Below are 27798 nucleotides of genomic sequence, written 5' to 3' on the forward strand. Positions count from 1 at the left end.
TCAGCAGCATATAGACAAAGATGTTTTTATAACTAACCCTCTGTGATATAGCTATGTGGAATGACCCAATGTAAAGCAATGGCATAGGAGTAAATCCCCCCCAACCGGCAGAAACAAGATTTCATTGCTGACGTAAGTGACGGAATGACGTTACTTCCTTTCAACATGGCGCTGACAGGTTGCTGACAGAAATCGGTGGGATTTCCTTTCTGGAATAAAGGATATTTTTATGTTTCTTCTTAGTGCTCCAATGTTACCCTCTCTAAAAAAATAAGACTATAACAACACTATTCTGTCCACGGGGCAGCAGCTTTGAATACAGTTCCATCACATCATGTATGAGAGTAAAACGAGAAACATGTTTTTAAACCGAGCACTGGAGAAGATTTTAGCCGATAAGGAGGTGAAAAAAGCTCACCATTCCCAGTTGCGCAAAGCCTGTGAGGTGGCACTAGGTGAGTTATATTGTGGCAATGTGTAAGTTTGGGGTGTCATCATCATTTGTCATAGGCTACACACATCGTGCTACTGCACCAATGACTCTCGGTTCGATACATGAAGTGCTTGGATACATCGTTGCAATTCGTTCATTGTAGTAACGTTCTCAATATGGGCTGCGTTCAAAACAAGTATTGCTTTTAAATCGCTGCAGAATCGGGATTCGATTAAAATACTGGGCCGAAAACAAAATCAAGCGTGATCAATACCAGTTATCTAGTTTGTTAGGATATGTATGCTTGTTGTCGTCTGGGGTGTAGCCTGGGAGAGGTCGCAGGTGTGAGAGGGGTGGTCCACTCCATTGTGACCACACCAGTATCCCGTAATTACCCTGTGCCTTCCAAAGACGGCGTGTTTAGTTACGAATCCATACTAAATAATTAGTGTTACATTTTGATCAGCGCAAGCCTCTTTGTATGCTGCCATCATTGCTTTAATAATGTTGACAGTGATTACATTGGCAGATTCACACAGATACAAAGATTTGTAGAGATTTTGTTGTAATTTTTTAGGGAGAGGAAACATGGTAAAAATATATTATATTACATTATCTTAATTCAGGATTAACATTAGCAATTGATGCAATTATTCACTGAGAGTTTGGTCCCACCCTGTGGAGACAGACAACAACATTACAGTGCATGATGTGGCTCAAGAAGGGTACTGTGGGCCGGACTGTGGCAATGGGACAAGAGTTTGCATAACATCACTAGATAAGGTATGTATCCCAAATGGCACCACATTCCCTATAAAGTACACTACTTGTACCCAGAACCCTATGGGCCCTGGTCAAAAGTATTGCACTATACTTGTGTGTGTGTTTGTGGGTGCACCACTAACCCACAAATTGTGTCAACGGTTTTGGTCTCTAGTCGTAATAGTCTAAATAGGCTATGATCCCAAAAATGTCCCAAGTAGTGAACTGTCCACAGAAAGTTCTGATCCATAATTCCTTGAAGTCAGTCTATGGTAGTGCTGAAAAACATCCCGTGCCAGGAGGTTTATGCTTGCCAGCAGTTGACAACAATAAATAAAATGCAATTGCATATACACTGAACAAAAATATAAAGGCATCATGCAACAATTTCAAAGATTTTACTGAGTTACAGTTCATACAAGGAAATCAGTTAATTTAAATAAATTCATTAGGCCCTAATCTATGGATTTCACAAGACTGGGAATACAGATATGCATCCGTTTGTCACAGATACCTTAAAAAAAGACATACAGACTGTCTGTCATCTGCCCGGTACATTTGAACCTGGGATTCATCTTTGAAGAGCAAAACTTCTCCAGTGTGTCAGTGGCCATCAAAGGTGAGCATTTGCCCATTAAAATCGGTTACCACACTGAACTGCAATCAGGTCAAGACCCTGTTGAGGACAACGTTCATGCAAATGAGCTTCCCTCAGATGGTTTCAGACAGTTTGTGCATAAATTATTCAGTTGTGCAAACCAACAGTTCCATCAGCTGTCTGGGTGGCTGGTCTCAGGTGAGAAGCCGAATGTGCAGATCCTAGGCTGGAATGGTTACACGTGTGGTAGTGTGACTGGTTGGACGTACTGCCAAATTCTCGAAAATGACTTTGGAGGCAGTTTATGGTGTACAAATGAACATTAAATTCTCTGGCAACAGCTCTGATGGACATTCCTGCAGTCAGCATGCATATTGCATGGTCCCTCAACTTGAGACATCTATGGCATTGTGTTGTGTGACAAAACTGCACATTTAAGAGTGGCTTTTTATTTTCCCCAGCACAAGATGCACCTGTGTAATGACCATGCTGTTTAATCAGCTTCTTGATATGCCACACCTGTCAGGTGGATGGATGATCTTAAATCAAGGTTCAATAAATTACATTAAAATCTTGTCAAATGAGAAATGCTCACTAACAGGGATGTAAACAAATTTGCACACAACTTTTTAGAGAAGTAAGCTTTTTGTGCTTATGTAAAATGTTGGGGATATTTTATTTCAGCTCATGAAATATGGGACCAACACTTAACATGTTGCGTTTTATATTTTGTTTTAGAAACATAATTACTTGAGCGGCCGTATCTATTAAATTCAATGGGTCTGCAATGGGTGGGGCCGGTTCTAATAATTCAATGTCTATGGTTGCACCTGCTTCTAAGCATGGTTAAACATCTGGAATACACTTATACAACACTAGATGTACCAGATGTACCAGATGGTATATGGTTGTGTTTTGTTTAAGGAAGAAATCTAAAGGGGAATGGAGAGAATGTGTAGGTTGTTTGTTAGACAGTATCTTACCAAATGAGTTCATCTTATAATATGGACTTCTATACATAGGGTAAACTTTCAGCTGTGCTATGAAAGTAATTCCAGAACAGAAAAGCCAGTTTGTCAAAACCAAAGACTATTTGCTCACTAATGAATCAGTATGACAAGTACATAGACTTGCATATCTTATGCACACAACTTCACTGTCAGCTATGTAAGCAGCCAGCCTAACATGCGCCATTGCTTAGAAGTATACTGCCATCCAAGATGAAACCAGGTGGATGATGACCATGACCCCAACCTCTCCTTCACTGGCTCCTGCTCCACTGATACCCAAATGTTTAATTAGCTACATTAAACGTCTGGATGATCTGCTGCCTCTTAACTTGGAGTAAATGGTTTTTAGGGTCAAATGTGGTGTATATTTTGGTGAAAAAAAGATTGATTAAAAAAATACTTACTTAAATTGTTTACTGATTGCCTTTCGGGTTGACAAGTCATGGGGTGCATTTGTTTCTTCTGAATTCCACCAAACACTAGGTTTGTTATTTAGTTAATCTTCATTCTGTATTGATTGTGTCTGGTACACTGTTGAGTGGTCAGTGCCTCCCGTTCCATTGTAGTCTAAATAATGATGATGATGATGATGATGGAGGGGAGGTTATCTCTGTATCTGGTTCCACAGTGTTGCTCTTATTATTTATCTGGCCCAGAGTGATCTCCGTCCTACAGGTCTCGATAGTATTCGCTAGACATCAAAACACAAGAAAACCAACCAGAACAGGGATGGACCTACCTGAATTTGTCCAACAAGATACTCTTGTTTTCTTTTTTAATTTTTGCAAAATGTTTCGCTACTGTGTGCACTAATGAATACAACCCTGGTTGGTAGAGGCCAGGGGTGATGATGTCACTGATAATGAGGCCGTTGGTGATGATCTCATCATGACTCATGAAGTAATCATAAAATGGACAGTAGCTCCTATGAAGAGAAATTATATTACGGTATTGGATGTTTTCTGTCCTGTTCACAGAGCATCTCAACTGTAATTGTATTGCCAGCGGACATCAATATCTGTATGGAGTATTCAATTTGGCAGGATCTTCTATGAAGGTCAAGGGCAGGAATGTATAGTCGTGGAGGACATCGGCTAATTTGACAAAGTGCCCATGACTTCATGTAATGAAACCCTCTACTGCTGCCATATAACATTGGCTGTTGATGTACAGCATTATACAGGCCATGCAGGGCCAATATCAAAGGTATTTGGTTAATTGTTTCTCTCTTCCTGTTTTCAGAGGAAATTAAAGAAGAAACAGAGAAGCTGAGGTGGGTTTACTATGAGATGTAGTGTGTGTGTGTGTATGTTTGAAATGTCTGTAGTAAATAATGGGTTGTTTTGATGTGTCTCCTTCTCTTGGCTCCTGAGAACAACAATCTTCCTTTCTGAATATGTTGTTGGTTGGTAAGCCAGACAGGCCCAAAGTTCAGATCAGCTCAGTGACCCGCACATCTCCTGTTGGCTTCTGTATGGAGGTTTCATCCCCGTCACACCTGAGCTCTCACATGTCCAAGTCACCACCCCCCAGGCCCCAGGCTGGAACACTGACCAGACACAATGTGATTCCCAAATGAAACTCTACCCCCTATATAGTATGCAACTTTTGACCAGGGCCCATAGGGAAAATGGTGCCATTTGGGACACTCCCACACACACTGTAGCACAGCAGTCTATAAAGCTTTCATCACTTCTCACTCAATGTTAAAAACAAGACACTTTTTTTTACATTTATTGACAAAAACAAATATGCTTTGGGGAGATGAACGCCTCTCGAGTCTGCATTAATATGCAATTAAAGTTTTGGCTAATCTGCTTCGTTGCCAGCCAAATTAATGTTTGAGGAAATGAGAGGGAGGGTGTATGGAGCTGAAACGAGAAGTGTGATACAAATATTGACTCCGTAGACTGGCTCCCCCAGCTACTGTAACTGACATTGGCTACATCCTGATTCTCTACCTTTCTCCCAAAATGTGTTCACTCGTACATCTGCCCTCATGCATTTAAAAGCATTGGATTGATGTAAGCATTGGCAGTAGGGAGTGTTCAAGTGCACACTTCTGGAGAAGGGTAAAGAATTGGAGTGCAGCTATTGTGTTTGTGTCATTGTCCACCTAGCAGACACTGGTATCCCTCCCCTGTTTTCCTCCCTACCCCTGTAACCAGTTTGCCATTGCTCACTGAGGCACAAATGTCCAATGTTAGGTGGTTGAGTTCCTCAGACATGTGGTTTGGCCTAATGTTTTAACCATTTAGTTGCCACTGTGTGCCCCCCCCCCCCCCCCAGTCCCCCTCCTGGAGACAGCAATGCTGATTCCAGTACCCTACCACCGGTCAAGTCCAAGGATACCATCATTGAAGCAGACAAGTACTTCCTGCCATTTGAGTTAGCCTGCCAGTCCAAATGTCCTCGCATTGTCATCACATCTTTAGATTGTTTACAGGTCAGTGGTAGGTTACACTACACACATGGACGTGCACACATGCATACCCACCCAAATACACATACACACCCAAACACAAACAGCTTCATTAGATGTATGTCTTATCTTGGAAAATGGAACTGATCAAAATATGTCTACATAATGTGTCTGTATTATTGTCCAATACATGCACCATTGAGGGTTAACCTGACCTTTCTTTCTCCAGAAACTCATTGCTTATGGCCACCTCACTGGAAACGCACCAGACAACACCACGCCTGGTAAGAGGTTGATCGATAGAATCATCGAGACGATATGTGGCTGCTTTCAAGGCCCTCAGACAGACCAAGGTGTTCAGCTACAAATTATAAAGGTATGAGCTCTTCTCTTCCTCTCCTCTACACTGTGTGTGACAGACACACCAGCCCCAGCCTGCCTCTCCTCTACTCCCCTCAGTGTTAATCCTGTGTCAGGCCTGACTGGCCTGTGTCTGCCTGTCTTTCTGTCGTCTCGCCACTGAGCAGATAACACACATCAATGGTGTGTTCAGGCCCTTCTTCTCAAGGTTGTGCCAAACTGGTCAATCTAACATTTGGCAGATACATAGCGGACGTAATGCTCAGTTATTGGTTTTTACTGTTCAATATTACTGCCCATTAAGGAATAGCATCAAAATCATGATTTTTAGAGACAGGAGGTAACCATAATTGATTTGTTAATGATAGGAATGATTGAAAATTGACATTCTCATGTTGTTATAATGTTTTGTGTTTGGTCATAAAAAGCATATCTTTGAACTGTGAGCGGTAGTGATTGTTAGTTCGGTGCCATAGAAGTAGAATGGGTGTCCCCATTCAAGTCAATGATGCCGTAATGGGTATACTAGCAGTAATTTAGGGTGTACCCATTGGAGTCAAGCATTCTATTTCAATGGGTGCTGTCACTCTGCAGGCTCTGCTGACATCGGTGACCTCTCAACACATCGAAATCCACGAGGGCACAGTGCTGCAGGCTGTCAGGACTTGCTACAACATCTACCTGGCCAGCAAGAACCTCATCAACCAGACCACGGCCAAGGCCACCCTCACACAGATGCTCAATGTTATCTTTGCACGTATGGAGAACCAAGCAGTAAGCGCTCTCTCTCGCTCTGTCATAATTGGGCCATTGAAATAGAATGACTAGAACAGGTATCCCCATTCAAGTCAATGTGCCATGACGGGTGGACCAGCGGCCATATTGAGTGTACCCATAAGTGTAGTCTGAGGCCTTTTCCCATTCCAGTAATTATATTTCTATGATTACGGCATCAATGGAAAAGAAGCTGGAACATAATTATAGAATTTTTCAAGTTTATTTAAACTCTCCGATGATATCTAGCATTCAAATCACAGGATAAATTGTTCTGGGTCGTCCAGAAAGCAGGTGCGTCAGGTACAGCTTGCAGCAGGGAAGTGCGTTGCGTTCCGCTGCTTGGTGTTGAAGTGGCTGATGATATATGAACTCTCTTCTGGGTGTGTGTGCATCTTGGCATGACTCGTCTCTCTGCTATCTTTGCCAAGTGGGATTTTCTTTCCAGTAGAGAGGCGCAGCCCTGCCTATCAGCTGGCTGCTGACCCGACCAGGGAACCAACCCTGACTAAGCCCCCTGCATTAAAGAGACACAGTATAGCATTCCCTAAAGTATGTTGCCTTGGTCAGTGTTTGCATTGTTGCACTGAATGCTTTGACCTTTTATGAGCTGTGACGTCACCACTTGGCAGCCAGTTGAGTTCATTTAAACCTAATCTCACAATGCCAGTCAGAAATCAAGAATGTAACATTGTTTATCATTTATGACTTGAAGACACTGGATTCAGGAAACAATGTATGTGCTTAGTACCAACATTGTGATTGGTTTCCTTATATTGACCTGTATACCAGACACCTTGAAAAAAAATCAAATGATACCCAGTGATGTTTTAGTGCTTGGCTTGACAGTGCATGGTCTAAAATTGTTTGGCCTATGATTATGTTTTGTGCCGTCTAAGGCTATGCATTAAGTGAAAACGTGTGTGTGTGTGTGTGTTCCCTTGTCTCACCAGCTCCAGGAGGCCAGACAGATGGAGAAGGAGCGTCTAAGACAGCAGCATCTGCAGCCGTCACCAGTCAGCCAACAGGGGCAGGAGCCTCCTGCCTCCCCTCATCTGGAGCCCCCTGCCTCCCCTAAACAGGAGCAGCACACCGTCTCACCCCCACCTCAGGAGGAGGCCACCCAGATGCCTGAGCAGAACACTTGCGGGGACCTGGAGCCTGAGAACGGTTCTGTGTTCTGCAGTGCTGAGAATGAGCAGACGGAGGCGGACCAAGCTACTGCAGCTGCTGCACAGGGTAAGTCTCTCTCTCTATGGAAATCACTCTACTGTCTCTATGGAAAGTTGTCTACTGTCTCTATGGAAATCACTGTTCCATATTTCAGTGTGTGTCACCTTCATCACTGCATTCGATTAGGAGACGTAAAATCCATGCACGTGAATTGGTATTCCTATACATTCTCTGCTGAGAGAGAGGTTTGCCATGGTAGCCCCTTTACACAGTTTGAAAATGGCAGATTTTGTCACAGATAAGCGCCTAAGTTGGAACGCAGTGGCTGTACAATAACATAGTATAAATTATGTCAGAGCTCAGGCTCTGCGCTTCACAGCTCTGAATGGGTTTTGAATGACCGACGTTCTGAACTTGAGCACCACACGTGACAAGAGGTTGCCCACATCCCTCCCAGCAATTGGGCAAAATGTTTTGTTGCCTGATAGAGAGTAATGCTGTAAATTAAGATGACTCAATGTATTTTGAAACATGAGACGTTGAGGATTATAATGAATACCGCTTTGATGCCATACAAGCAAGCCATACACCCATGTGCGCATCACATTTCCATATCATAAAACTCATATACAGTGTCAACGTTTTCGTTCACTGTTTGATGTACAGTTACAACATGACATGACATGTTCCAAAGCGAATGAGCCTATGTTTGTCTATTGGGAAGGAAATTCTCTGCAGAACACACACCTGAATGCACCCCTTTCTATGCACATCAAAAGTATGATCTGTTTCTCTGAATTGCCTTGTGATTTGATGCTCACTTGACTCAGATTGTGATTTATAATGGGCGGTTTTTTGGATTGCGTAAACAACAACAGTAAAAGTGTGTTTTCTCCTCAATGGCACAGCTAGGAGAGCTAAAATAAAACATCTTATAGCTCAAGGCTCTTTGATTCATAAGTGCATTGAAAGGACTTCGGAAGTGTACACACTTTGGAGAGGTGTGTGGCCACTTGGAGACACCAGTTATTCCTCTTATGTTGCACCTTGTCATTTTGTTGTTTTATGTTGCACCTACCCTACATTTTCCAGGAATATTCTTATCATGTTACTGAATGTATCCAGAGTATTTTCAGATTTCGATATCAACAAATGTAGTGAAAAGCAGTGCCTGGAAAAAGTACCCAATTGTCATACTTGAGTAAAAGTAAAGATGCCTTAATAGAAAATGACTCAAGTAAAAGTGAATTTCATCTAGTAAAATACTGCTTGAGTAAAAGTCAAAGTATTTGGTTTCAAATAATACTTAAGCATTCAAAATGTGATGAGTACTTTTGGGTGTCAGGGAAAATGTATGAAGTAAATAGTACATTATTTTCTTTAGGAATGTAGTGAAGTGAAAGTTGTCAATAATTTAAATGGTAAAGTACAGATACCCAAAACAACTACTTAAGTAGTACTTTAAAGTATTTTTTACAACACTGGCGAAAAGTACAGTACATGAAATTAACAGTGTAATGTTTGAATTCAGCCTTGTCGGGTGAACTGTTGTGTTCTCAACTAATAATTTCCCCATAATCTCCCAACTGTCCCTTTCAATTTCTACCATGTTTATGCATATTATTTTCATATTTCTTCTGTAAGGAACATTTCAATTTAGCCCTATCTATACAGCCCAATTACCACGAAGTTAAAGGGCTACAGAGCTCTTAGATGGCGGGAAGGAAGCTTCCATCATAATTCAAGGGCTATGTTCTAAATGACACCCTATTCCCTTTATAGTGCACTACTTTTGAAGTGGTGCACTTAGAAGTAGTGCACTTAATAGAAAATAGGTGATGTCTGAATATGGTGTACATTCTAGACTCCTTGGCCTGATCAGAGGCAGTTGAACTCTACAAGGTATTACAAGGCAGAGGTCCTTTATTGGGATTCATAATGAAATGGTCTTCAGAGACTTCTGCGGTTTAATATGTTTTGTACACATGTAGCTGTGCCGTGGTAGCAGTAGTGGAGTGATGGTAAAATAACTCTCTGAAAGACTTATGTGCATCTTTTTGTTGTTGGTATAAATATTTTACTGTCACACACACCAGATATATTCAGTGAAATGTGTTGTTTTACAGGGTCAGCCATCGTAGTACGGCGTTCCTGGAGCAAATTCGAGTTAAGTGCCTTGCTCAAGGCACCATCGACAGATTTTTCACCTTGTCGGCTAGGGTATTCGAACCAGCGACCTTTCGGTTACCGGCACACTGCTCTTACCACTAGGCTACGTGCCGCCCTTAAATCCTACAGGATATTGTCCTCTACTGAAACTTGAAAGTAATTACATTGCAGCTCAATCTGTGTCAATCTGATTTAAGTAAGTATGGTGAAGTGTGTTTACATCGCTCTAGGTTTTTCTCCGCAAGATGCTGAAGGGGTTGTTGAGCAAGAACCATTCAACTATGAGGAGGAGCAGGCTCAAGAGAGGGTCCAGACCATGCTGCAGGAAGTTGTCAATACAGTTGTTGGAGGTAACACGGCATTTTCTTAACTTTATAGTCTTATATAGTCTGTCTTGTCTGTAGAAAATTGGACTCACTTTAGTTCCTTGAAAGTTGTTGACCATGCACAAGGTGGATGGATTGTGAAATGGAAATGATCTTTCTTTATCATACAATTTTAGCCCCACAGTTCTGTTTTCTGAGATGATCCTAAGTTCTATTTTAGCTGCCAAGGCAGTAGCTACTCTTCCTGGTATCCAGCAAAATTAAGGCAGATATACAATTTTAAAAACATTACAATACATTGACAACAGATTTCACAACACATTAAGCATGTACACTCAGGCCACTACTCTACTACCACATATCTACAACACATAATCCATGTGTACGTGTGTGTATAGTGCGTATGTTATCGTGTGTGTGTGTCTGCATGTGTCTGTGCCTTTGTTTGTGTTGCTTCACAGTCCCGCTGTTCCAGAAGAGGTATTTGTATCTTTTTTTAAATTGCATCAGTTACTTGATGTGGAATAGAGTTCCATGTAGTAATGGCTCTATGTAGTACTGTGCGCCTCATACAGTAGTCTGTTCTGGAGTTGGGGATTGTGAAGAGACAGGTGGCATGTCTTGTGGGGTATGCATGGGTGTCTGAGCTGTGTGCCAGTAGTTCAAACGGACAGCTCGGCGCATTCAACATGTCAATACCTCTCACAAATACAAGTAATGATGAAGTCAATCTCTCCTCCACTTTGAGCCAGGAGAGGTTGACATGCATATGTCTGTTTGCCTGCGTGCGTGTGTGTGTGCTTGCGTGCGTGTGTGTAGAATGCAGGGAGAGTGTGTGCAGCGCTACAGAGTGTGTAGACGATATGCCAGTCCCGGTGGAGGAGGAGGGCGGGCTGGGCAGCGACACAGAGAACGTCCATGCCAACGGTATCCCTGGCACACCTATATCTGCCAGCTTCACCCCCTCACTGACAGATGACAGGATCTCTGTCTCCTCCAACGACACTCAGGTGCCCACCTACACTGCTCCCCAACATAGAATAGCGTTGTATGCATCTTAAATGGCACCCTATTCTCTTTATAGTGCACTACTTTAGACCACAGCCCTATGGGCCCTGGTCAGAATGAATGCACTATATAGAGAATAGGGTGCCATTTGGGATTCATACATTGTCTATGGAGTTTTAACATCTGTTTGGTGCATTCATGTACATTTGTGCATATGAGAATGTATAATTTTTTCGTTAATCTCAGATGAATCTGTGCGTTTCGTTTTCTAGGAATCTGGAGCTACGAGTGGTTCGTCTCCTGTTGCTAAGTTCTCCCATATCCTCCAGAAGGATGCCTTTCTAGTTTTCCGCTCTCTCTGCAAACTCTCTATGAAGCCACTGTCTGATGGACCTCCTGATCCTAAGTTAGCTCTCCTTCATACCCTGTCACACCTAGTTACTGTATGAATAGACCGGTAGGATATGGCCACAGGAAATGACTGTAAGATTGAACCTCTTGTTAAAACTTTACTTAAAGCCTACAGGTATAATAACTTAGCTTTATAACTTGTTTTATAATGTCTTGTAATAAGGCTAATAGTTTGTTACATCCCTCTATGCCAGGGTTGTCCAATTCCGGTCCTGGATGGCTGAAACACTTTGTTTCTACCTGGTAGTTAATTGCACTCACCTGGTGTCCCAGGTCTGAATTAGTCCCTGATTAGAAGGAGAGGATGAAAACCAGAATTGTTTCAGCCCTCCAGGACCAGGATTGAACAGCCCTGCTCTATGCATGACCACTGTATATTAGATGATAGTAGGACATTATATACGTGCTCATGGCAAGTCTTAACATGCATTATATGTGGATGCTTAAAGTAAATGTTGTTTTCTGCTTGTCTCTGTAGATCTCACGAGCTGCGCTCCAAGGTGCTGTCCCTCCAGCTGCTGTTGTCCATCCTGCAGAACGCGGGGCCCGTCTTCAAGACCAACGAGATGTTCATCAACGCCATCAAGCAGTACCTGTGTGTGGCGCTGTCTAAGAACGGCGTCTCCTCTGTCCCCGAGGTCTTCGAGCTCTCGCTCTCCATCTTCCTCACCCTCCTCTCCCACTTCAAGACTCACCTCAAGATGCAAATTGAGGTACTGGAATTGTCTCGATTCATTATGGGTCTGTCCCAAATGGCACCCTATTCCCATTGAATCATTACAACATGATTTAGACCGGAGTTTGTTAACAGATATGGTGGAGTTTCATCACCGAGTTTTTTTCCCTCAGGTGTTTTTCAAGGAGATCTTCCTCTACATCCTGGAGACATCCACCAGCTCCTATGATCATAAATGGATGGTGATCCAGAGCCTCACCAGGATCTGTGCAGGTCGGTGTCTGGTTTGTCTACTATACTTCACACTACCAGGGTTTGTCTATCTGTAAAACCTGATGAAGGGTTGAAACACGTTGGTTTTACCAATAAAGAAAAGCTGCTGGATTCCCTCTTCACTTCAGTTTGCTCCTCTGTTCATGAACTTTGAAGGGAGAGCGAGGTAGCAGTAGTACTCCTTCCTCTTTGGTTGTCTGTCTCCCCGGCCCCCAGGTATGATACAACCTCCCACTACTGAGGCTTTGACAGACAGACACTCACCTCTGTCTCTTGCCTCTCCTCACAGACGCCCAGAGTGTGGTGGATATCTATGTCAACTACGACTGTGACCTGAACGCTGCTAATATATTTGAGAGGCTGGTCAATTACCTGTCGAAGATAGCACAGGGCAGAGTGGGGCATGAGCTTGGCACCACACCTGCTCAGGTAAGAGATGCTTCCAATGGACACTCACTATCCATAGATCTCCTTTCCTGTTGTGTGACCATTTTAATGTGTGTTTTTTGTTGTTGTTGTAGGAACTGAGCTTGAGGAAAAAGGGTCTGGAGTGTCTGGTGTCCATTCTCAAGTGTATGGTGGAGTGGAGCAATGATCAGTATGTGAACCCTAACTCTCAGACCAGTCTAGGTAAGATACCACTTACTTACTACTGTTGAATAAGAGCTTCTGTGTTTCTCCTGAGACCAAACTGTCCTCATTCATAACCAGAGCTACTGCAAATAGCCCAGGCCCTTCTTACTGACACGCAAACTCGCTGAGGCTTTAACTGCACACCTGAGATCTCTCTCCAGCTCACACTGAACTACGTTTTTGTTTATCGTTACGTTTTCCATCACTGATCTGGATCTGTTTTGTTCTCTATCTTTGATCTTGTAAGGAAGAGCAGGTAAATCCTGAAATGTATTCATAGCCTTAGACACCCATTGTTCCAGTTAGAGCCTGAGGTTGATCTTGATGATCAGTTTTAGCAAAAATCCCCTCTGCCTTAGTGTTAGGTAGTAGCTACCTTTCAGTTTGTTGTGTGGCCTTGTGTTTGCTAACCCGCTGTAAACACAGGTGGTGTTCAGGCTTACAGCTGCAGACCTGGTACAGTAGTGAGCCCCTGAGATGATCCAGGTTGAGACCTCTAACAGTGTTTATAAAGGAAAAGAGTTATTCTTAATATTATGGGATGTCCCTACGTGCCGCCCCTCTTCTGTAGGTCAGGAGAAGCCCGTGGATCAGGAGCCCAGTGAGAGCACCAAACCACCAGAGAGTATCAACCGCTACGGCAGCCTCAACTCCCTGGACTCCAGCGCCTCCTCAGGCATCGGCTCCTACAGCACCCTCATGTCAGGAACGGACAACGCAGAGCAGTTCGAGGTCCTCAAGCAGCAGAAAGAGATCATCGAGCAAGGCATCGACCTGTAAGTGTGTTGGAGACTGGTAGTGTAGTCAGAGCAGCTATCAGTGGCCCAGAGAGCTCCGTGTGGCTGTGTTTGAGAGTCGGACTGAGCACACTGGCTAATCTACAAATCACCTTGCATCCTAAATAACTAATCATTATGATTTGTAGATCAGTCAGTCTGCTCAGTCACTTATCACAGACTTATCCCCCTCCCTCTCTTCCTGTGCAGGTTCAACAAGAAGCCAAAGAGGGGCATCCAGTACCTGCAGGAGCAAGGGATGCTGGGTACCACACCAGAGGACCTAGCCCAGTTCCTGCACCAGGAGGAGAGGCTAGACTCTGTAAGCACCTGCTGAAATTACATGCAATGAATGAGACTAACTTCCTCTTAGCCTGTAAAAAGAGATATCTAACTTGTGTTCTTCTTACTGATGTCCACAAACATATTGGATATACACTGTATTTCCGTTGTGTTTGTGTATATTGAAATGCCTCTGTATGGACTTCCTTCTTTGCTTATCAGACTCAGGTGGGTGAGTTCATCGGGGATAACGAGCGCATTAATAAAGAGGTGATGTACGCCTATGTTGACCAGATGGATTTCCAAGGCAAGGACTTTGTCTCGGCTCTGCGTCTATTCCTGGAGGGCTTCCGTCTGCCCGGAGAGGCCCAGAAGATTGATCGTCTCATGGAAAAATTTGCGGCCAGATATTTAGAATGTAACCAAGGGTGAGTCTCTATCAGTAGACAGACTGCATGGCCTGCGTCCCAAGTGGCACCCTTTCCCCTTTATAGTGCACTACTTTTGACAATGGAATAGGGTGCCATTTGGGATGCAGTCCATGGTGTGGCTTTAATAGATGTAGGTTGTTCTAATGTTAGGCCGAGGCTGCGGATCCGAAGGTAACCGGCATGATCCGCCCCCCTGGAAGCCTCTTCCCAAGAGCTGAAGATCCGGATCACGTTCTGTTCATGTACCTCTACTTCCCTCACAAATGTTTGTGGTCACCCTGCCTTCACATTTCTCACTGTTAATCGTGTAATGATAATTCTTCAAGTTTTACCCACATGTCTGCATGCCAACCATTTGATCTCAATCAGCTTAATGAGAATGTGCCTTTAGATCTTGAGATGTACAGTGTTTTTACAAAGGTCCTGTAAGCCCAGTGGGGCACTCCGTTTCGTTTTGGCCGCATGAGAGGAATAATGGCATCTTGCAGATATCAACTTTGATCTAACTTTATTAAACAAGCACCTATTTCCATTCATCTCTGAAATTCACCAGAGTAGCCTGTTCCCTGGGCAGCCAAACGAGTAGAGCAGAGACTGTGTGTAAAGCTTCTGACTTTTAGGTGTCGGGAAGTGGGTTCCAGAGAATTCCTATCCGCAGCCACCCTGATAATATTACACAGTACATGTTATGACATTGGGGGTTTTCTCTGTTCCTTCAGGCAAACTGAGTTTGCTAGTGCAGATACGGCCTATGTCCTGGCTTATTCAATCATTATGCTGACAACAGACCTTCACAGTCCCCAAGTAAGTATCTCAAGCAAACAGTTTCTTGATTAAGAGAGGTCATTTTCTCATATGTTAAAACATGAGCTGTGACCAAACATTTACATTTTTTAATTTTTTTAAAATGTAGGTGAAGAATAAAATGACAAAAGAGCAATACATCAAGATGAACCGAGGAATCAACGACAGCAAAGATTTACCTGAGGAGTACCTGTCAGCTATTTACGATGAAATCGCAGGGAAGAAAATAGCCATGAATGAAACCAAAAAATTAACTCTCAAATCCAGCAAACAAAGTAAGTTGCTGGATGACAAAATGACACGGGTCAAGAAGAAACAAGCACACTAAATGGATTCAAAGCTTCTCTGTCCTCAGAGGCACAGTTATTGCATCAACATAGGCTATTGTGTGGCTAGTTGTTGACAGTGTGTGTACAGTAGGTGTGTTTTGTATGTGAGAGCATGCCCACCAAGTCTCTGTTTCCTCCAGGTGTAGCCAGTGAGAAGCAGAGGCGTCTGCTGTATAATGTAGAGATGGAGCAGATGGCTAAGACAGCCAAGGCCCTGATGGAGGCAGTCAGCCACGTCCAGGCTCCCTTCACCAGCGCCACCCACCTAGACCACGTCAGACCCATGTTCAAGGTAACCCACCTAGACCACGTCAGACCCATGTTCAAGGTAACCCACCTAGACCACGTCAGACCCATGTTCAAGGTAACCCACCTAGACCACGTCAGACCCATGTTCAAGGTAACCCACCTAGACCACGTCAGACCCATGTTCAAGGTAACCCACCTAGACCACGTCAGACCCATGTTCAAGGTAACCCACCTAGACCACGTCAGACCCATGTTCAAGGTAACCCGCCTAGACCACGTCAGACCCATGTTCAAGGTAACCCGCCTAGACCACGTCAGACCCATGTTCAAGGTAACCCACCTAGACCACGTCAGACCCATGTTCAAGGTAACCCACCTAGACCACGTCAGACCCATGTTCAAGGTAACCCACCTAGACCACGTCAGACCCATGTTCAAGGTAACCCACCTAGACCACGTCAGACCCATGTTCAAGGTAACCCACCTAGACCACGTCAGACCCATGTTCAAGGTAACCCGCCTAGACCACGTCAGACCCATGTTCAAGGTAACCCGCCTAGACCACGTCAGACCCATGTTCAAGGTAACCCACCTAGACCACGTCAGACCCATGTTCAAGGTAACCCACCTAGACCACGTCAGACCCATGTTCAAGGTAACCCACCTAGACCACGTCAGACCCATGTTCAAGGTAACCCACCTAGACCACGTCAGACCCATGTTCAAGGTAACCCACCTAGACCACGTCAGACCCATGTTCAAGGTAACCCACCTAGACCACGTCAGACCCATGTTCAAGGTAACCCACCTAGACCACGTCAGACCCATGTTCAAGGTAACCCACCTAGACCACGTCAGACCCATAGAATTGAAATAAACATTTATTTTTTTTAAGAATAAAAAAAAATACACTTGTTCTATTTCTATGGTTAGAACTATGTTCAAGGTAACTCACAGAGACCACGTCAGACCAATAGAATGAATTACCAGTAGGACAAACATTAGAATGAAACTCATTCTATTTATATATTCAGACCAATGTTCAAGGTACAACATCCCACTGCTGCTACCATATGCCACCATTACTCACAGTACTAATGCATTCCTTTCAGTATAAAATGGGAATGTAGCTGATGCTGTAACCAAATGCAGAATACCATTTTAAGATCATATGAACCCTCATGAAATCCTTCTTTGTGTATTGACGTTGTGTGTTTTTTCCCCCAGTTGGCATGGACCCCATTCTTAGCCGCGTTCAGCGTGGGTCTTCAGGACTGTGATGACACTGAGGTAGCCTCTCTGTGTCTGGAGGGGATCCGCTGTGCCATCAGGATAGCCTGCATCTTCACCATCCAGCTAGAGCGTGATGCGTACGTCCAGGCCCTGGCGCGGTTCACCCTGCTCACAGCCAGCTCTGGTATCTCTGAGATGAAGCAGAAGAATATTGACACCATCAAGACTCTCATCACCGTCGCCCACACTGATGGCAACTACCTGGGCAACTCCTGGCACGAGGTTAGTCTCACTCTGTCTTCTATGCTGGTCCTGGGGACCCAAAGGGGTGCACGTTTTGGTTTTTGCCATAGCAGTAAACAGCTGATTCAAATGATCAACTGATCATTCAGCTTTGATGATTTGAATCAGGTGTGTAGTGCTGGGGCAAAACATTCAATGTCCACCCCTTTCATTCCCCAGGACCAGGATTAAGAAACTCTGTTCTATAGTATATTGTCACTGCATTTCGTTTTTGGGGTTTTTTTTCTCCACCTTTATTTAACCAGGTAGGCCAGTTGAGAACAAGTTCTCATTTACAACTGCGACCTGGCCAAGATAAAGCAAAGCAGTGCGACACAAACAACAACACAGAGTTACATATGAAATAAATAACACAATAGAAAATCTATATACAGTGTGTGTAAAGGGCGTGAGGAGGTAGGGCAATAAATAGGCCATAGTAGCAAGTAATAACAATTTAGCAGATTAACACTGGAGTGATAAATGAGCAGATGATGATGTGCAAGTAGAGATACTGGTGTGCAAAAAAGTAAATAAAAACAATATGGGGATGAGGTAGGTAGATTGGATGGGATATTTACAGATGGGCTGTGTACAGCTGCAGAGATCGGTAAGCTGCTCAGATAGCTGATGCTTAAAGTTAGTGAGGGAGATATAAGTCTCCAACTTCAGCGATTTTAGCAATTTATTCCAGTCATTGGCAGCAGAGAACTGGAAGGAAAGGCGGCCAAAAGAGGTGTTGGCTTTGGGGATGACCTGTGAGATATACCTGCTGGAGCGCGCGCTACGAGTGGGTGTTGTTATGGTGACCAGTGAGTTGAGATAAGGCGGAGCTTTATCTAGCAAAGACTTATCGATGAACTGGAGCCAGTGGGTCTGGCAACGGATATGTAGCGAGGGCCCACGACAGCATACAGGTCACGGTGGTGGGTGGTATATGGGGCTTTGGTGACAAAACAGATGCACTGTGATAGACTGCATCCAGTTTGCTGAGTAAAGTGTTGGAGGCTCGCTGAAGTCGAGGATCGGTAGGATCGTCAGTTTTACGAGGGTATGTTTGGCAGCGTGAGTGAAGGAGGCTTTGTTGCGAAATATGAAGCCGATTCTATATTTAATTTTGGATTGGAGATGTTTAATACGAGTCTGGCAGGAGAGTTTACAGTCTAGCCAGACACCTAGGTATTTGTAGTTGTCCACATATTCTAAGTCAATGGTTCACCTCTTGATCAACCAGGATATGTTTTCAATGGCTTCTCTCTCCCAGTATATTGTCACTGTTTTTTAATTGTTGACCGACTTCGTCGATATCAGAAAATTAATTTGTTCTCAATCACTTACCAGGCTAAATAAAGGTATTAGAATATTAGTAACTCTCACTTCTCTCCTGCTAGTTATCACAAATGAGAATGGTTTTTAAATGACATACCAGGCTAAATAAAGGTTGAATTAGTAACAGAAAGTATTAACCCCGACTCTTCTGTCCTGTCTTTCACAGATCCTAAAGTGTATCAGTCAGTTGGAGCTGGCACAGCTTATCGGGACAGGGGTGAAGGCTCGCTACATCTCAGGGACAGTCCCGGCCAAAGGGGGCCTCCTGGCCAGCCTGAGAGAGCAGGCCTCAGAAAGCTCAGAGTACCTGGGACTGGGTCAGTCCTCTTGCCTTTCCATGACAGAGGCTGCATCCCAAATGGCACCCTATTCCCTTTTCCACCTTAAAACCACATAGGGCTCTGCTAAAAGTAGTACGCTATATGGGATATACTAAGGTGCCATTTGGAATGCACAAGGCTTTTAGATGAGTCTCTGGGCTATTGTCACAATGCCTGGTTTGGTTTTTATATTCTATTCATAATGTGTAATATAATCTTATGTATCATTGTCTGACTATTGGTGTTTTCTGAAAACATGTACCTTAGCTATTTCTCATTACACATTGTTTGTCTTGCAGTTGGAGGGAATGTGGACCGTAAACAAATAGCCAGTATTCAGGAGTCCATTGGAGAGACAAGCTCCCAGAGTGTCGTCGTTGCTGTTGACAGGTAGGCTGATAGAATGGGCCCTATGATGGAATTTATTAGCTGTTTCCTCTCCAGTTTTATTACTCAATAAACCTCTAAAAGAAGTCGCTATTGCAAATGGAGAAAAATTCATCTTATGTTGTTTGTTTTTTCTCAGGATATTTACTGGTTCTACCAGACTCGATGGCAATGCAATAGGTTGGTATTGATTGATATTTCTCTACAAAAAAATGCTGTGTAGATTTAACCTCATTTGTGCTGAAGGTAATAATGGTTGAACAAAAATAATGGTTGAAACAAACCAAATAAATCAGTTTGAATCGAGGTAGGTAGTTTGAAGTTATACAGGGTAAATGTATGATACATTTGATCATTATTGTCTGAGTATACATGAATATTAACAGCTTGATATGCATTTGTTGTCATTTTGCAGTTGATTTTGTCCGGTGGTTGTGTGCTGTATCCATGGACGAGCTTGCCTCACCGACACATCCGCGTATGTTCAGCCTTCAGAAGATTGTGGAGATTTCCTACTACAACATGGGCCGCATCAGGCTTCAGTGGTCTAGAATTTGGGAAGTCATCGGGGACCATTTTAATAAGGTTTTTGTGTTTTTTAACTAGGTAGCAATTTCTGTTGAAAAAATGCATCATCTGCATGTATTTATATGGAGCTGTTCTATTGCTAGTTTTCGGGGGAGACAACAGTGGTTCAGATGCATTTGTATCTGCACAGGTTGGATGTAACTCCAATGAGGATGTGGCTATATTTGCTGTTGACTCCCTGAGGCAGCTGTCTATGAAATTCTTAGAAAAAGGAGAGCTCGCCAACTTCCGTTTCCAGAAGGATTTCTTGAGGCCTTTCGAACATATCATGAAGAAGAACAGGTCTGCTTTGTTTTATTTTGTAACCTGCACTAATTCGTGCATGGAATGAAATTCCAATGCTTGTCAAAATTGCTGCAATTGTATCCTTTGTGGCCTTCTAAAACAAATAAATGATTCAAACCTTGAAAACTATTCAAACCTTGAAACAATTCACTTATTCAAATCTTGAAATGATTCAACGATTCAAAACTTGAAATTATTCAACGATTCAAACCTGGAAAATGATTAAAACCTTGAATTGAAGCAATGATTCCATAATGATTCAATCTATAACGCCAACAGGTCTCCCACCATTCGAGACATGGTGGTGAGGTGTATAGCTCAGATGGTGAACTCCCAGGCTGGGAACATCCGGTCAGGGTGGAAGAACATCTTCTCAGTGTTCCACCTGGCTGCCTCGGACCAGGACGGGAGCATCGTAGAACTGGCCTTCCAGACCACCGGCTACATCGTCAGTAAGTGTTGGGTTCTTTGAGTCTGACCAACACTAGCTACTCCTTGGGCAATGACATGACTTACCGATGTCAACATGAAGAATAATAGAGGATGGTAGTGCAAAGAGAAACTCAAAGAGGAACTCAAAGAGAAACCTGTCTATTACCCGTTCCTGTATCTAGTCATTTCTCTGTTTTTTATGTTTTTGTTCTCAGCGAATGTATTTGAGAAGCACTTCCCGGCCACCATTGACTCTTTCCAGGATGCTGTGAAGTGTCTGTCTGAGTTTGCCTGCAACGCCTCCTTCCCTGACACCAGCATGGAGGCCATCCGCCTCATACGCCACTGTGCCAAATATGTGTCTGAGAGGCCACAGGTGAGCAGTGAGCACTATGTTGAGAAGGACTTGAAATACTCCAATAATTAACAGTTTGATGGTGTATATCAGAGATAAAACTAAGATGTTTAGTAGTTGGGCAGAAGTTATAAAGTATGAAATAGTCAAACAAACCAAACATTATTGTAGGGTTATATAAGTGATAATGGAGATCACCTAGACGAAAAGGTAATGTATGGATTCAGGTATAATTTATTCAGGACAATCCAACTCTCTGAATGGCCATGACATTCCTCTCTTACCCATGGATGTACACCTCTCCTCCTTCTCTTGCCAGGCCTTCAAAGACTACACCAGCGATGACATGAATGTAGCCCCGGAGGACCGGGTGTGGGTGCGAGGATGGTTCCCCATCCTGTTTGAGCTCTCCTGCATCATCAACCGGTGTAAACTGGACGTCAGGACAAGGTAAGGCCCTTCTCATCCTACCTGGAACAAACACCTAGGAAGTTTTCCCAGGCCACTGTGCTTCTGCATTGCTTGCTCTTTGGGGTTTAGGCCAGGTACCTGTAAAACACTGTGACAACTGCTGATGTAAAAAGAGCTTTATAAAATACATTTATTTGATTGAATACCTGTGTCCCTAGTCCCTGTCTCATCTGGAGGATAATGAGTCAAATCAATGTATGCACAATGAACTACCAGCAGTAGTCTTTATTTTGTCAACCTGGCATGAATTAATGAGTTTCACAAGTGATATGATCATCCCTGCTTTTGTAGCCTTAATGAGTAAAATAGCAGAATAAACTTTTCTGAGTGTGGACCCTCTACTAATAAATCATCCCTGTTTCCTTGCCATTGCTCTAGGGGCTTAACTGTGATGTTTGAGGTGATGAAGACCTATGGTCACACCTACAAGAAACACTGGTGGCAGGATCTGTTCAGGATCATCTTTAGGATCTTTGACAACATGAAACTTCCAGAGCAGCAGACTGAGGTTAGACTAAGCTAACCTAATTTTCCGGAACTTTGTGTCACTGCCATAAAATACATAGTGTGTGTCCCAAATGGTTTGGCACTATGAGTACTGGTCAAAAGTGGTGCACTACATAGGGAATAAGGTGCCAGCTGCTGCATTTTTATGAACTTCGTTTTCCTCTTCAAACCCAGAAAGCTGAATGGATGACCACCACCTGTAACCATGCACTTTACGCCATCTGTGATGTCTTCACTCAGTACTTTGAGCCTCTCAGTGATATTCTCCTGGATGATATCCTGTCCCAACTGTACTGGTGTGTACAACAAGGTGAGAGGAGAGGGCTGGTTGGTTCCTTGTCTCATCTAAAACACCTCAGAGTTTAGGACTCTCTCTTTCTTCACTCTATCTTTGATCTGCTCTCCCTCCCTCCCCTCTCTTTCTCTCTCTCTCTCTCTCTCTCTCTGTCTCTCTGTCTCTCTGTCTCTCTGTCTCTCTCGCTCTCTCTCTCTCTCTGACCTCTGTCTCTCCTCAGACAACGAGCAGCTGGCGCGCTCAGGGACCAACTGTCTGGAAAATGTAGTCATTCTGAACGGGGAGAAGTTCAGCCCAGAGATATGGGACAAAACCTGTAACTGTATGCTGGACATCTTCAAAACAACCATCCCTCATGCGTAAGACCCTTTTTAATTACAGGAAGTTATTACTGCATTTGAACCACTGTAAGTGTGCAGAATTAATAGCAAGAGTAAATTGCCTCTGTTCTGTGTTGGGTCTGCTGTCCTTAGGTTACTGACGTGGAGACCAGCTGGAGGAGAGGGGGAGCTGATGCCACAGTACGACCTCTCAAACCTGGTATGTTTACTGCTCGTGTGTTCACCATTCCACTTTGACCGTTTATTTGGGTTATGTTTGAGACTTCACACTGATTTCCCAATACAGTACTTCTTAACGCTCAAATGAATCGAAACAGCATGCTGAGTTGTGATCGATGTTCCCTCTGATATTTTTCGGCACTGAGCAAATTTCAGGCCAGCTGAGCGCAAATGTGAACGTTGTGTTTACTGTGAACACTGAGGCTGTACCCGCGTTAATTTACTGTTTTAACACCACTGACTGATCATAATGACCTAACTGATCATAATGTAGGCCTACCAGAGGGGCCTAGCATAAAAAACAATGGAGAAAATGCATCACATAACATTTTAACATGGAAATAGCGGTTCTACCATTCAGCATACAGTATCAACCAATGTGTGGAGTTTAATGTAGGCCTACATGCAGGGCTTGACACTAACCTATTTATCCACTTGTCCTTCGGACGAGGAGATGACTGACATTTGGTTGTTTGATGCAAGAAACCACTTTACAAAATAAAATGGATTATTATTCCCATACCATTATTACAGAGAATCAGACAAATTATCCTACTCTCTGCCTTGTCTCGACACTGCCCCTTTAAGACACAAAAAAAGCTCTTTACCTGACTCGCATTTCAAAGATGGCTAGAAGTGTACATGTTTTGTGCTCTTGTAGGAAGCAATCACTCCCCCCATTGTTGACTAGAAATGATCTATAACTGGGCTAATAACTCACTAACTAGTAAATAATATGAACAAATGTGCACAAGTGGCTACATGCAGCTCTCACTTTTATCTTAAAACAAGCCCATAATAATCGTGACCGCTCATGCTGTAAAACCGTCCAGTTCAAAGTGAATGACACAAATCCATATATAGCAATGATTTATTTGCATATAGGCCTACTATAGATTCTGATTGGTTATGGCGCACCGGTCTGTGTTGTAGGGGCCAGATTTGTGCGTGTCAATGTAAAAGAATCCTACAATTAAATCTCTTGCATAGTTCGTTTTGCCTACTAAGTCTTACATAGTTTTTGTTTCGGTATGTTGCATTGAAAGTGGCTAATAGGAATCATTGGTTGTGATTTTGTATGATGTGTTTCAAATCTAGGCTACGTACCGGTCCCTCTCTTGTGTTCTCAGGACTCCATATCCCAGAAGTCAGTGGACATTCAGACTCGTACGGAGGACCAGCAGTCAGTGTGCAGTGTGGACAGGATCTCCCTGGAGAACCAGAGGCAGAGGACATACAGCGGCTCCTCGGGCACACATGAGGATGGCCCCAGGGCTAGGAACCCAGCCAGTGAGTTTGTGTGGAGGTATATGGGCAAGTCCTAGGCAGCCCTCCCCTTGTTGTCTCTCCCTTGCCAATGACCCATGACTCTCCCTTTCTCTCCCCCTGTCCCTGTCTCTCACCTTCTCCCCCCCTGTCACCATCCCTACCCCTCCAAATCTCTCCCTGTGGCCATGTTTCTCTCCTGCCTCCTATTCCTCTCTTCCTGCCCCTCAAACTGGCTGTGCTGTGTCTGTCAATGTGTTGCAGAGATGCAGGAGCAGAGGTTATTCTCAGCGCTGCTCATTAAGTGTGTTGTGCAGCTGGAGCTGATCCAGACCATAGACAACATGGTCTTCTTTCCCGCCAGCAGCAGGAAGGAGGATGCAGAGAACCTGGCTGCTGCACAGGTAACCAAAGAGTTAGTGTTGAAGTCGCTCTGTTTCAATAACTGAAGCAAAGCCATTAAGGGCAATATTTATTTTATGGCAAATAATATTTTGAGAGGGGCTGTCAATGTTATTACAACTAACAACTAAAAAAAGTTTGAATCAGTAAGGCTTACTAACATTTGGTTATAACTGAGCATTGTGTTGTCAACCTCTCCAGAGAGACACAGTAGATGCAGATGTCCAGTTGGAGGCCCAGGACCAGGGAATGTACCACTATCTGACCTCGGATCAGCTCTTCAAACTGCTGGACTGTCTGCTGGAATCCCACCGCTTCGCCAAGGCCTTTAACTCCAACAACGAGCAGAGGACTGTCCTGTGGAAGGCTGGTATGTGACTCAGGACCCTCGATACCAGGGGTGTCAAGCGGCCCGAATCCTGCACGGGAGGGAGTCCAATCCGGCCCGAGGGTGGTTTGAGTAAAACATTTAAATAAGTAAACATTTTTAAAAAATAACAAATTTAAAATACTTTAAAATGACTAGATGGGCCTATATTCATACCGTTTCTTGACTGTCCAGCTTGCTAATAATCACTGTGCACAGTCAATGGACCTACATTAATAGAGTTTCTTGACTGTCCATCTCGCTAATAATCACGAGACAGTCAGGGATCATCGAAAATTTTAAAAACTACAGATAGAGGAATTTTTTGATGCCAAGGAAATCAAACAGATTTTCAGTGTGGCCTTCCAGACCTAATTGAAGACCGAATGCGTTCCCCGGGGGCTTCGCCGATGGGTTCGACACCCCTGCTCAATACCTTCACACTGTCACAGCAAACTCTAATCTGGAGGTGTATGTGTCAGGCGTCTCAGAGTAGGAAAGCTGAGTTTGGATCATTTTTTCCTTTTAGATCGCAATGAATAAAATGACGTGGGCGGAGGGGATCTTATCCCAGATCAGCACTTCTACTCTGAGACACTTGATACATACGGCCCCAGACTAACATACAGTAGCAGTTGTCTCACAGCATGTTGGTGTTTCTAAGGTTTCAAGGGGAAGTCCAAACCCAACCTGTTGAAGCAGGAGACCAACAGTCTGGCCTGTGGCCTCCGCATCCTGTTCCGCATGTACACAGATGACAGCCGCAAGGCAGCCTGGGAGGAGGTGCAGAGACGACTGCTCAAGTGAGAACATAAAGATGTTTTTTTTCTGTTCTTTAACAAGACACTTTAACAAGAACTTCGCTAGAGGAAATGGTGCTATTGGCTTGTGTTAAGAGTTTGTCTGTTCAGCACCTTTTAGTCCCTCATTGTGGACAAGAGTGAATAGCACAGACTTTGAGACAGGAACCTATATTTTGCTAGTCTGGTCAGTCAGACTGACTGCTGCGCTCACATTTTGTTTAAAGTGAAACAGAATGCGAGTTATCCCGAGATCAGGCTGGGTTCCACCAGGCTAATATTCTGCTGCTCGGATCTGGAAATACGTTCCACATTCACTCACTTCCGTAACGTCTCTCTGTCTATTGCAGTGTGTGTGGGGAGGCCCTGGCCTACTTCCTCACTCTGACATCAGAGAGCCACCGGGAAGCCTGGACCAATCTCCTCCTCCTCTTCCTTACCAAGGTTGTGAAGATCAGCGATGACAGGGTGAGTCAATCAGAAAGTAGAGCCACATACACCTCTGACATGAAGTTTCCCCTAGGTACAGATCTAGCATCAGTTTCCCCTCCCCCAGTCTTTAACCATAGTGGGGGAAATGTAAGACTCACCCAAGATCAGCGTCTAGGGGCAATTTCACCCTAAACCCCATATACAACACTGTACCAAAAAATAAGTTGTAATTTTCCCTTCCCATGTCTTTGATGGAGAATAAGCTAATTGGGTCCCTTCCTGTACTATCCAGTTCAAGGCCCATGCATCCAGGTACTTCCCGCTTCTCTGTGAGATCATGCAGTTTGACCTGATTCCAGAACTCCGGGCCGTGCTGCGTAAGTTCTTTCTCCGCATCGGCAACGCCTTCGACATCTCACTGCTGCCTAGTCACCGAGAGGAGCTAGGTCCTGCTGGGAGCCAGTGACATCATCACTAGTGGACCAGGACCAGCACAGTACACAGGCTGCTCAGAGTCTCTCTCTGGGGTGGGAGAGGGGAAGGGTGCATCCCAAATGGCACTACATTATGGTACTGGAAGCTCCTCCTTGCTGCACAGTGATGTTAACTATTGACGGTAGTGTGGTGAGTGGGGCCCAGAAAAGCACTGAATGAATGGCTGCAGTATGGCTTCCTTGTACAGCATAGAAATACCCTACAATATCATACAGATGATGGTTATAACAGTGCAATTATTCTGGTCATTTCTCCCCCTCTGACCAGAGGACTAACTAACATTGTGGAGGCTGTGATGTGTGCTTTTTGGTATCTCTTGGCATTATTTTATGGAACTGAGGAGGTATGAAATTGTTAGTGAAAAGGATGAGTAACGTTAGCAGTGATTTTTCTTTTGCACAGCCACTAGGTACCAAACAGCAGCCTTCCAATACAACTAGACAATTCAAAAGTAGCTTTGTAATATACTAAGGCCATGTTTACAGACTAGACAGACCAGTTCTGATCTTTTTTTAAATTCCACTAATTACATCAGATCTGATTTGTGAAAAAAAGATCAGAATCGGGCTGCCGGTGTAAACGCAACTTAAAACCTGTCATGCGTTTTTCTTTTGAAATCTAACAGCACTTGTCATTTCAACTTAACCTTACCATGACACTATTGTATGAAGATGAGTAAATGTTATTCCATTCTATGTATATACTGTAGTACTTTGTTTAAATTTAAACACATTTGAATTTGCTAAATCTTGTCAGCAGTCACCACATGTTTGATGTATTGTCATTTAAAAAAAGAAAACAATTCTACATTGAATATATGGAGGTTAAATAGATGTCATGAAAATCAAGACACACATGGTGTTTGAAGCTGTACTGTGAGGATAGTGTTTCTTGGCGAGTCGGTTATATTGGGAAACAAGAGGTGTACATGACACACTGTTAATTACCACCAGGAACATTCTCATTAGTCAATAAAGGTTTGTCTTTGCATTGATATGTAACTGACAGACGATTCAGTTGCCTCAAAATGCTTATTTTGCAATTTGTCATGCATGGCTTAGGGGCCTGTCGCAAATTAAACAGCTATCAGGTG

At 43.6% G+C, this 27798-nt stretch overlaps 1 protein-coding gene across 2 annotated transcripts; it reads left to right on the forward strand.

Moving 5' to 3' along the window:
- Nucleotides 1–152: 152 nt before the first annotated feature.
- LOC139376049 (brefeldin A-inhibited guanine nucleotide-exchange protein 1-like) lies at nucleotides 153–27733 on the forward strand. 2 transcript variants are annotated; one of them, XM_071118181.1, is made up of 39 exons: nucleotides 153–455; nucleotides 1122–1216; nucleotides 4046–4076; nucleotides 5093–5249; nucleotides 5455–5601; nucleotides 6180–6359; nucleotides 7313–7598; nucleotides 9932–10051; nucleotides 10847–11037; nucleotides 11308–11441; nucleotides 11925–12159; nucleotides 12296–12395; nucleotides 12685–12824; nucleotides 12917–13025; nucleotides 13600–13804; nucleotides 14015–14126; nucleotides 14309–14514; nucleotides 15237–15321; nucleotides 15431–15596; nucleotides 15791–15942; nucleotides 17127–17414; nucleotides 18910–19060; nucleotides 19363–19453; nucleotides 19590–19630; nucleotides 19866–20035; nucleotides 20169–20320; nucleotides 20603–20775; nucleotides 20971–21131; nucleotides 21430–21560; nucleotides 21960–22089; nucleotides 22263–22398; nucleotides 22604–22742; nucleotides 22857–22923; nucleotides 24074–24233; nucleotides 24474–24613; nucleotides 24813–24981; nucleotides 25643–25781; nucleotides 26129–26246; nucleotides 26503–27733. In XM_071118181.1, exons 6-39 carry the CDS (start codon nucleotides 6321–6323, stop codon nucleotides 26674–26676), a joined length of 5010 nt encoding a protein of 1669 aa, XP_070974282.1. In that variant the 5' UTR covers nucleotides 153–455; nucleotides 1122–1216; nucleotides 4046–4076; nucleotides 5093–5249; nucleotides 5455–5601; nucleotides 6180–6320; the 3' UTR covers nucleotides 26677–27733. The 2 variants fall into 2 exon arrangements, with proteins under 2 accessions (XP_070974282.1, XP_070974281.1); XM_071118180.1 differs by lacking the exon at nucleotides 1122–1216.
- The last annotated feature ends 65 nt before the right edge of the window (nucleotides 27734–27798 follow it).

This window comes from Oncorhynchus clarkii, chromosome 20 (genome assembly GCF_045791955.1).
Source record: "Oncorhynchus clarkii lewisi isolate Uvic-CL-2024 chromosome 20, UVic_Ocla_1.0, whole genome shotgun sequence".
Lineage (NCBI taxonomy): Eukaryota > Metazoa > Chordata > Actinopteri > Salmoniformes > Salmonidae > Oncorhynchus > Oncorhynchus clarkii.